Here is a 9,899-nt window from a genome sequence, read left to right as displayed (position 1 = left end):
GAAGCCGGGACGGAAAGCAGCACCAGCCTCCGGGGAGGGCAGGGGGGCCGGGCGACTCCCTCCGCTGCGCGCCGGTTCCTCGGAGCCGGCCGGGCGGGGGAGGAGGAAGAGGGCTGGGCTGGAGCGAGCGAGGGGATATTCCTCTCCCGGCTTGAGTCAGACGCGGGCGGATCCGTCCTCCCCCGTTCCCTCCCAGGAGACGGGAACTTACTTCATTTCCCTGGGGCAGGTTCGCCCACGTTACTACCCCCCCCCCCCACCACCACCCGGGCCCGGCGGCGGCGGCGGCTCCCCGGCCCCTTCCAGCTTCCGCGCCCCCCGCCCGCTTGGGCAGGACCCAGGCCGCGCTGCCACCCCCTCTTCGGGGAAAGGCCGCCGCAGCCGCAGACACCTGGGGGCCGGGACTGGGGGTGGGGGCTCCCTCGCAGCCGCGGGAGCGTTGTCCAACACGTGAGACTCATGTGATGAAGCCGGGGGAGGGCGGGCAGGTCGCTCCTTCCCTCCCTGGCAGCGGCCAGACGTGCCTGGAGTCACAGGGTAGAACACGTAGCTCCAACCCACCCACTCGCTCCCATTTAACCCAGCCCGCAGCCTCTCCATTACTCCTCAGCTCGCCCCCCCACCCCCTCCGCCCAGCCGGCCCCCCCCGCGCTCCCTCCCGCCTCCCCGCCCGCCCCACTTCTCATTCACTTGGCTCGCACCGCGCAGACGGCGCAGGGAGCACACACCGCCAGTCTGCGCGCAGAGCCGGAGCCAGAGGCCGCGGGGACACCATGCACGCCCCCAACTGAAGCAGCACCTCAAAGCCGCAGCGCCCGGCAGCCCAAGCGGATTTCGGGGAGCTCAGACCCGGAGGAACCCTTGCGGAGAGACAGCCCCCCTCCCGGGAGCCCCTTGCAGGACAGTCCTCACCCCGACGTTCCGCTACTGCAGACGGGAGTGCACAGTGGCCCCGGCTCGCCGCGCCATGGAGCGGATCCCCAGCGCGCAACCGCCCCCCGCCTGCCTGCCCAAAGCTCCGGGACTGGAGCCCGGAGACCTACCTGGGTAAGTTGGCGCTCCCCGGCCCCTCCAAGCCTCAGCTCCGGCCCTGCGTTTTGCGCCGCTCTCAACTCGGAGCAGCTCCGGGCGCGTCCGGGGGGCTCTAACCCTCCAGGGCGCCTGCAGCCTTCGGGCACGCAAAGTCACGACCCTACCTGGCCCCTCTTCCTGCAGGATGGATTTTGCCCACATGTACCAAGTGTACAAGTCGAGGCGGGGAATAAAGCGGAGCGAGGATAGCAAGGTAAGACACACCGCGCCCCTCGGGACCCCAGCCCCAGGCGCGCGCGCTGCTGCCAAGAAAAGTTTTCGCACTTGGAGCTTGGCGGGGGGATGCAAGGTGTGGGCTCGGTGCTTCTGTGAAACGGCTTGGACGGGAAGGGGCAGAAAGTGGTTCTGGGTGTGACTCCGCGGCCCCAACTCTTATCGCGCCGCAGGGGAGGGGAGGAGAGGGGCTTCTCGCCCGCTTGCCCTGGCGCCCACCGCCTCCCCGTGCGCCTTGCAGGAGACCTACAAACTGCCGCACCGGCTCATCGAGAAAAAGAGACGTGACCGGATTAACGAGTGCATCGCCCAGCTGAAGGATCTCCTACCCGAACATCTCAAACTTACAGTAAGTGAGAAGCTGGCCCCGCTCCAAGCCAGCTCTTCTACCCAGAGGGCGGGCGGGGGTCACTCGCCGCCGCCTGCAGGCCCCACAGGGAACTGCAGACCAGATGGCCGGCGCGGGGCTGGCGGGTGGCTCTGTTTTGGGGTACCATTCCCCCCGGCTCTGGGATTTTTCTGGCAGCCTCGTGCAAATGAAGTGAGAACCGCTTGGACTTCTCCAAGTTGGCTCCAACACCAACTAGCCTTCGTTTTCAAGAGTTTAGGTCTTTCCTTTCTGGTGATTTTCAGGGTTCTTTAGTTTTGCTGACTTGGCTAAACCAAGCAACACGCAGATTTTATTTACCCCCCTACTCTCGGCCATCCCCCTTTTTAAAAATAAAGAGGACTTGTTTGGGTGCGCGATTTTTATGTCCTGTCCTTTCTTGGCAGTAGCCGACAGCTTACTGGCTTGGCAGCGCTCGGTTGGGGAAAGGAAAAAAAAAAAATAGTATTTGAGGAGGAAGTAAAAAGCCTGGATGAGCTGAAAGTTATGAAAGGGTGTCAGGAAAAGAAGCTAGGGGAAGCCTCTTGGCTGCCAGACACAGTAGAAGTCCCTCCTCAGGTTGACACCACTGCAGAGAAATGTTATCTCCGGATTCCCCTGAGTTAAGGTCAGCAGTGGCTGCTGGAGAAATTTATCTGTCAGAGCTTTCTCCTGATGCAGCCACCTCTTCCAAAAATGCCTTCAAAGATAAGTGACACTCATTTTTTTATTCTTCAGTCAGAAGTGTGTGCATGTATGTATACGGACACACACTTTTTAAAAACATCATCTCCAAATTTAAAAGTAAATATAGTCAAACAGGAAATGCTATTTCTTCCCTCCCCCCACCAACCCTTTAGAGATATGTCCCATTGCTACTAAGTGTCCCAGAGGTGGGACTTCTCTGAGCTCACTGCTGACTAAGGCTCTTTTTATTCCAGACTTTGGGTCACTTGGAAAAAGCAGTCGTTCTGGAACTTACCTTGAAGCATGTGAAAGCACTAACAAACCTAATTGACCAGCAGCAGCAGAAAATCATTGCCCTGCAGAGCGGTTTACAAGCTGGTGAGTGCCCGAGTCTGGTTATCATCACCTAAGAGTTGTAGCACAAATAGCCTCTGGGCTCAACATCTGGTATAAGAAACATTCCTACAACAAATTGCTTATGCACATTCGTTGGGGGAGATGTCATTTTATCTTTCCTAAAAGGTCAGACTTTTCGTTTGGAATGCTGCTGTGTGCCACCTGGCATGAATACATATTAGTCAAGTGGTAAAATATTTCCGTGGCATTTTGGTTTAAGGGTTTCTGGGTTCTGGGACATTTTCCTCCTCCTGTTTAAAATGCCAAGGCACCTATAATTTGTATCCTGGGTGTTTTACAGTTGGTCTTCTTAGTCCTCTCTCATTGGAGAGTAAATCATGGGTATGCCCCAGTGTTTTCCTGTTTCTCTACTTCCTTATCACTCTGTGTGTGGTATGATCCTGGCAGGTTGACAGCAGGAGCTTTTCGTACATTTCATGTGGTTCCCTGAATAGCCACTAGGTATCTTGGTGAATTGCACAATCTAATGAAACCACTGAAGTTTCATCATTAGTTTCTACTGACTTCCAGAGAATCACAGTCACCTTGTAACCTTCTAGTTTCACCCCTTCCAAATAATACTGTACAGGCTGGGGAGAAATTCTTCTACTCGCTCCCTCATTCCATTCTTCTTGCCCTTCTTTCCAAGACCCATGTGATGAGAATCCCAGAAGCCTAGCAAGTGCTTCTGCCAGCTTTCTTATTGAAAATAGGAAGATGATCGTACTTGATGTCTTGGGGCGTATAGATAGGATACGTGGAAAAGGCTTAGAAAGAGCTTTGAAATTTAAAGATTCCAGCACAATTGCAACTTTTTAAATTGAAAATAAGCTAACGTAGGTGACATCATTCCTTTATTCTTTATCGCATTCTATGACTGGTCCTGTCCAATCTTGCTCTGGTAAGAGCATCCTCTAAACATATGAGGATGTTCACTGCTGAGTCGCTTATAATGAAAACTCAAGAATGAGCTATAAATTCAATGAGCGAAAATAGTCCATCTCTATTAATTATGTTCTGTTTCTATGTTGGGTTATTATGCAGCCATTATAGCTCATATTTGACCTGTAAGTGGTAAGATAGTGGATTATTTTTGTTCTATTATTTATACTTTTCAGTGTAATCCAAAATTTTCCCGATCGTATTACTTTTGGAGTTAGGAACACAAAGTCAGCAAGTGCTGTTAACCGAAAGGAAAGCTCCCGGGTGTAGGTATCCAGGTGAACCACGGGACCTTCTGAAATGTCTTCCTTTGGATCTGTGTTGATCCAGGTGAGCTGTCGGGGAGAAATGTTGAAGCAGGTCAAGAGATGTTCTGCTCAGGTTTCCAGACGTGTGCCCGGGAGGTGCTTCAGTACCTGGCCAAGCATGAGAACACTCGGGACCTGAAGTCTTCACAGCTAGTCACCCACCTTCACCGTGTGGTCTCAGAGCTGCTGCAGGGGGGGACCTCCAGGAAACCATCAGACCCGGCTCCCAAAGCCATGGACTTCAAGGAGAAACCCAGCTCCCTGGCCAAAGGCTCTGAAGGCCCCGGGAAAAACTGTGTGCCGGTCATCCAGCGGACTTTTGCTCACTCGAGTGGGGAGCAGAGTGGCAGTGACACGGACACAGACAGTGGCTACGGAGGAGAATCAGAGAAGGGTGACTTGCGTGGTGAGCAGCAGTACTTCAAAAGCGATCATGGACGCAGGTTCACCATGGGAGAAAGGATCGGTGTTATTAAGCAAGAATCTGAAGAACCCCCAACAAAAAAGAGCAGGATGCAGCTCTCAGATGATGAAGGCCACTTCACTGGCAGTGACCTGATCAGCTCCCCATTCCTGGGCCCACACCCACACCAGCCTCCCTTCTGTCTGCCCTTCTATCTCATCCCGCCGTCAGCGACTGCCTACTTGCCCATGCTGGAGAAGTGCTGGTATCCCACCTCCGTCCCAGTGTTATACCCGGGCCTCAACGCCTCCGCCGCAGCCCTCACCAGCTTCATGAACCCAGACAAGATCTCAGCCCCCTTGCTCATGCCTCAGAGACTCCCTTCTCCCTTGCCAGCCCATCCGGCCATCGACTCTTCTGCCCTGCTCCAAGCTTTGAAGCAGATCCCCCCTTTAAACTTAGAAACCAAAGACTAGGGGACCTTGCCGCACTGCTTTCCTTCCTCCCTACTTCCCCCTCCCCCCTCAAAAAAGAAAGTGTGACTGCAGCAAGATTGTTCTAGTGTGTATGCTGAGATAATCTGAGGCATGGAGAGAAGATTTTTGGGGTCCCTGTGTGCGTGTGTGTATCTGTGTGCGCGTGCGTGCGCCTGCGCTCGCGTGCATCGTGTGCTGGTATAGGACATTAAAGCTCCTTTTGGCGTAGGGAAGATATGAAGGATTGCCTGACATCAGGAGACTTAGGGGGGATTGTAGCAGATCTCTGGGCTTTCCCCCACCCGGAGAATAGCCCCCTCAGATACATCCAAATCAGCTGGATTTTCAAAAGCTTCAAAGTCTTGGTCTGTGAGTCAGTCTTCGTTTTGGGAGCCGGGTCTGTGGCTTTGAGAGAAAGGTACTTTCAAAAGAGGGCTTTCCAGAGCGCAGTTCCCAGCCAGCTCTAATGACCCCACCCTTCTCCCTTTATTGTTGCGGTGACTCACCGAAAGGGGAGAGGGCAGCCACACTGAGCTTTCTGCTAAGTGGTGAGGTAGCAGACACTGGCATAGCACGGTAGTGGTTTGGGGAGATTTCTGCAGGTCTGCTCCCCACCCGCTGCTGCCTTCTCCCGTGAATAAAGAGAATGTAGTTCCCTTCTCAGGCTTTCGTAGTGATTAGCTTAATAAGGAACTGAAAAGGGCCCCCTGGTCAAGCTGAGCTGCCAAGGAATGAGGGAGGAGGCCCCAGGGCCTCTGGTGCCTATTCCTAGGTCTCACCTAGAAAATGATCTTGCTGTCCCAGGAACCAGAGCAGGGTCTGCGAGATGCAGGTGCCTATGCTGCAGTCATCCCCAAAATGCATAAAGCCAAGTAACAAATTGCTACCTTCAACGAGCAGAGCTAGACTCAGTTTTCAGTTCTATCCTAAAACTCCTTTACCAAGCTTAGCTTAAAGGCCTAACCAGCTCTTGGCACAGCAAGATCCTTTCTGCAGGCTAATTCCCCTCGCCCGACGGCATAGGGAGTGTCCTTATTGCTAAAAAGGATTCTGTCTCCTTCAAAGAAGTTTTATTTTTGGTCCAGAGTACTTGTTTTCCGACTCATCCAGCTAGCCCTGCACCAGCTTTTTGAAATGCACTATGCTTGATCGCCGATCGTGTTTTAACTTTTTCTTTTCCTGTTTTTATTTTGGTATAAAGTCATTGCCTTTATTTGTAAAACTGTTATAAATATATATTATATAAATATATTAAAAAGGAAAATGTTTCAGATGTTTATTTGTATAATTACTTGATCTACAAAGTGAGAAAAATGAATGTATTCCTGTTTTTGAAGAGAAGAATAATTTTTTTCTCTAGGGAGAGGTACAGTGTTTATATTTTGGAGCCTTCCTGAAGGTGTGAAATTGTAAATATTTTTATCTATGAGTCAATGTTAAGTAGTTGTTTTAAAATACTTAATAAAATAATCCTTTTCCTGTGGAAGAGAAAAGATGGTCTTTTGCATTTTTTTAGAATGCCCCAGTTGTGTGATACGGCTGTCTTCTTCCCTCCCCTCTTGGCTGGAGGCAACAACTAGTTAATCTTGGCGTCATTTCATTCAGCTTTTTATGTGCCTTGTATTCAGACAGAATAAACTTGGTCAATTTCATGGTAAATATTTGTTTAAATTTTTTTTTTTTAACTAACGGTTGCTAAAGTTCATGGCCACCCTGCGCCTCCTTCCAGCATTAGGCAAAAAAAAGTACATTGTCCCTGTCCCCCCAACCCCAGCCTGCTTTTGTCATGATCCTTAGAGCTTGACAGAAAATCAAATTATAGAATCGTTGGGCCTTAGGATCTGGGGAGCTTGCTGGAGGGGTAGGCACATGGAGAAAAGATTTAATGGATTATTATGCAATAATAATTGGTGCTGGGGATAGCACCTCTGCCAAGCCAGTCTAACTTTTTTGAGTCTAGCAAAGTCTAATGGATTTGCCATATCCTGTCTTATTGCTGCTGAAGGCAACATTCCATAATTATTTTCTACATCCTTCCTGGACTTCCTCTCGTTGGGTGTGTTTGTGCGTGAATGAATATTGGTGTTCCTTAGTCAAGTGCTCTTATGAAGAAAAAAAATTTCCATGGGAAAAGAAGTGGGAAATGACCGGGTCGAGTATTTTTGCCTCTCCCCTTCTCCCCATCAGGGATGTCCCTGCTGGCCAGTGCCTGGCTTGCCATGCTTCAGATCCCCAAGTATCCGAGTCCTCTGGGAACCCTCTGGATGTCTGCAGCCTGAGCAGGGAACCTGCCCCCAGGGAGTTCCCAGCCAGGCAAAGGCACCACCTGCCCCTCATGACTTTGCTTCAGATGTCGCCTTCACTGTCTCCTGACCAGCCAGCCAGCAGGTGAGAGCGAGCATTGCCTGGCTGTGTGAGATGCGGAATGCATACTCTGAAGGACACAGTTCTCTCCAGGCAGCATGGCACCACGGAAGGAGCACCGCACTGGGAGTCTAGAGACAACCCATGGCCTCTCATCTGTCTGCCTTCCAAGCCTGGTCTTGACTAGGTAAAATCAGGATGCTGAGCCCTTATCACATGCCCTATAGCGAGCAGATGACAAATTCTGGAAGTCTCTCCTCCTTGCAGCTCCTTAGGGCTTCTAGGTCTCCCCCCTCCATCCCGGCCCAAGTCCCTGAAACGCCCCCATGAATTGCTAGGCTTCTCTGGCTAGACTTTTGGTAAAAAACCTGAGCAAGTCAAGTTTATCCTGGGGATGGAGCATGGGGTTGAAATCAGGGCCCGACTGGTTTTGCAAGCCCCCTTTTCTCTCCCAGGCCCATAACTCAAGGAGTAGCTTGCCAGGACTGAAGGCAGCAGTTGGAGCACCCTGAACCAACAACACATCTGAGGGATCAGACGCATGACAGTCGACCCAGAATCCCTCTCCTGGAGCCGGGCGGCTCACACACCCCTGTACCGAGGGAGCCGCAGGCCCTCTGGACCCCTTTGCTCTTGCCTTTGATTCCAGCCCACTCGTGGCAGGTTCCAAGTGCTCCGAGGGAGATGCAAGGAGGGGCTCGCACCCCAACCCGCGGCCCATGGGGACAAAGAGGTCCTCTGTTTCAAAGGGGAGTGAGTGTGAGGGGATGAAGTGCTGGCCCTGAGGCCCGGGAGAGGTGGCAAGAGGCAGGGGAGCGGAGGCTGGGGACCTGGCCGCCTTCAGACAGGGCGTGACCCTCCAGGCCTGCCGGGATGGTCTCACCCAGCGCTGACCTGCCTCGCCTGTTGACACAACGTCACGTTTCCGACTGCAGCCCTTTCATGTGCGGCCCGCGGCTAAATGCGGCTGCCGGTTCCTGGAAGCAGACGTGCCTGGCACCGCGTCAGCAGAAACCTGATCCCCGGGGAAGCTTGGCACGGCCCCGGGATCGCTCGGCCCCCAGAATAGGGCCTGGCAGCGGGCGCCGGGCAGCCCCCCTCCCGCCCAGCAGGAAGGACTCCAAGCGCCCTCCCGCAGGGGTGGGGTAGGGAGCTGGGCTTAGGCAGGGCATTGGGACAAGGGCCTAATTAACTACAAGCTAGAAGCTTCCCACGGGTCATCGCTCGTTAATGGAGCCTAACAACCTAGAAGCACCATTATGGGCAGTATTATGGCTCACATTTTGGAGATGAATAAAAGCGGGCTCAGAGAGGGGAGGTAATCTGCCCAAGGTCACACAGCTTCCAAGTTGCTAAACCATTAGTGGGATGGTGAATGTTGCACTGTGGCTCTCCTTAGTCGAATCCAAGGAGAAGGCTTTCCGAGTCCGGTTGTTAATAATAATAATAATTGCAACAGAAGGACTACTGCTGTTAACAGCAAACCCATTGGTATAGCACTTATGTTTCGCCAGGACCTCTTCAAAGCGCGCACATAAGAGAACTTAATTCTCACAGCAACACCATGAGATAGATATAATTATGAATCCCTTTAAACAGTTTTTAAAAACGGAGGCACAGAGAGGATAAGTAACCTGTATAAGGTCACACAGCTTTAGCGGTGAATTCAAACCTAGGCAATTTGGCTCCAATGTCTATGTGGTTAACTACAAAATCACATTGCCCTTCTAGTTAAATGATAGTAATAATAATAAAAGTAAAAGTAGTAATAATTACGACTGTTACTACCATATTTTGAGTACTTTCCCTGTGCCAGACACTATATTAAGCACTTTGTGTGAATTATCTCTATTTCCTCTAGCAACTGTGATAGATATTAATGTGCCCATTTTACAGATGACACAACTGGCGGTCAGAGAGAGGAAATGCCTCACTTGAGGTGACACATCATGTAAAAGACAGCATCATGCCCTTTCTCTGGTATGGAACTGCTTCTAAAGTGAGCTGCTGTTGGGTTTGGACGTGCACGATCTCATTTAATCCTCAAAAATAGCCCCGTAGAGTAGGTACTGTGATCCCCACTGGGCAGATGAGATAACTGACACTCAGAGTAAGGTTATTTGCCCAACTCTTTGCTTCCTTACAGATGCCCCCACACACCAACCTGCAGCAAAAAATGGGTCTCTAGTTAAAGAACTAACCCCACAGGAATTGGGGGCCACTTGGGAGCAGGGGCTAGAGATTGTGCTGAGAACCAGAATCAGGGTTTGAGGAAATTCTATGTTATATTTTCTATGGCAGGACTAGGGGTACTCTCACATCTCTCCTAAGGTTAGGAGAGGTACAGGTAGAGAGGCCTGGGACAGGAGCTACAGGAGGCTGACCTGGAGGGCTCAGGTCAAGGCAAGTCTGCTGGAGGGAGGGAGGGAGAGAGGGAGGTCGACACTGAGTTCCACACTTTCTTGCTGGAAGGGAACCTGGGCAGGCTCAGAGACCAGGCCACTGCAGCTAGCTGCTATCTCTCTCAGCTTCCTACAGCCCACTGAACCCTGGCCCATCTGTCCAGCCCTTGGTCATTTTCCTAGTAGTTGGATGGTGAGGGGTAAGCAAGAGGCCGCTTCACTTTGGGGAATGGGCCTGGTATCTCAGGC

General features: G+C 51.9%; 1 protein-coding gene across 1 annotated transcript; it reads left to right on the top strand.

Moving 5' to 3' along the window:
- The first annotated feature begins 697 nt into the window (after window positions 1-697).
- BHLHE40 (basic helix-loop-helix family member e40) lies at window positions 698-6,543 on the top strand. The gene is made up of 5 exons (XM_025451107.3): window positions 698-1,047; window positions 1,216-1,285; window positions 1,547-1,654; window positions 2,614-2,737; window positions 4,028-6,543. The coding sequence occupies exons 1-5, from the start codon at window positions 968-970 to the stop codon at window positions 4,882-4,884; spliced, it is 1,239 nt and encodes a 412-aa protein (XP_025306892.1). The 5' UTR covers window positions 698-967; the 3' UTR covers window positions 4,885-6,543.
- The last annotated feature ends 3,356 nt before the right edge of the window (window positions 6,544-9,899 follow it).

Source organism: Canis lupus, chromosome 20 (genome assembly GCF_003254725.2).
Source record: "Canis lupus dingo isolate Sandy chromosome 20, ASM325472v2, whole genome shotgun sequence".
Lineage (NCBI taxonomy): Eukaryota > Metazoa > Chordata > Mammalia > Carnivora > Canidae > Canis > Canis lupus.
This window is presented reverse-complemented; position numbering and strand designations above follow the sequence as displayed.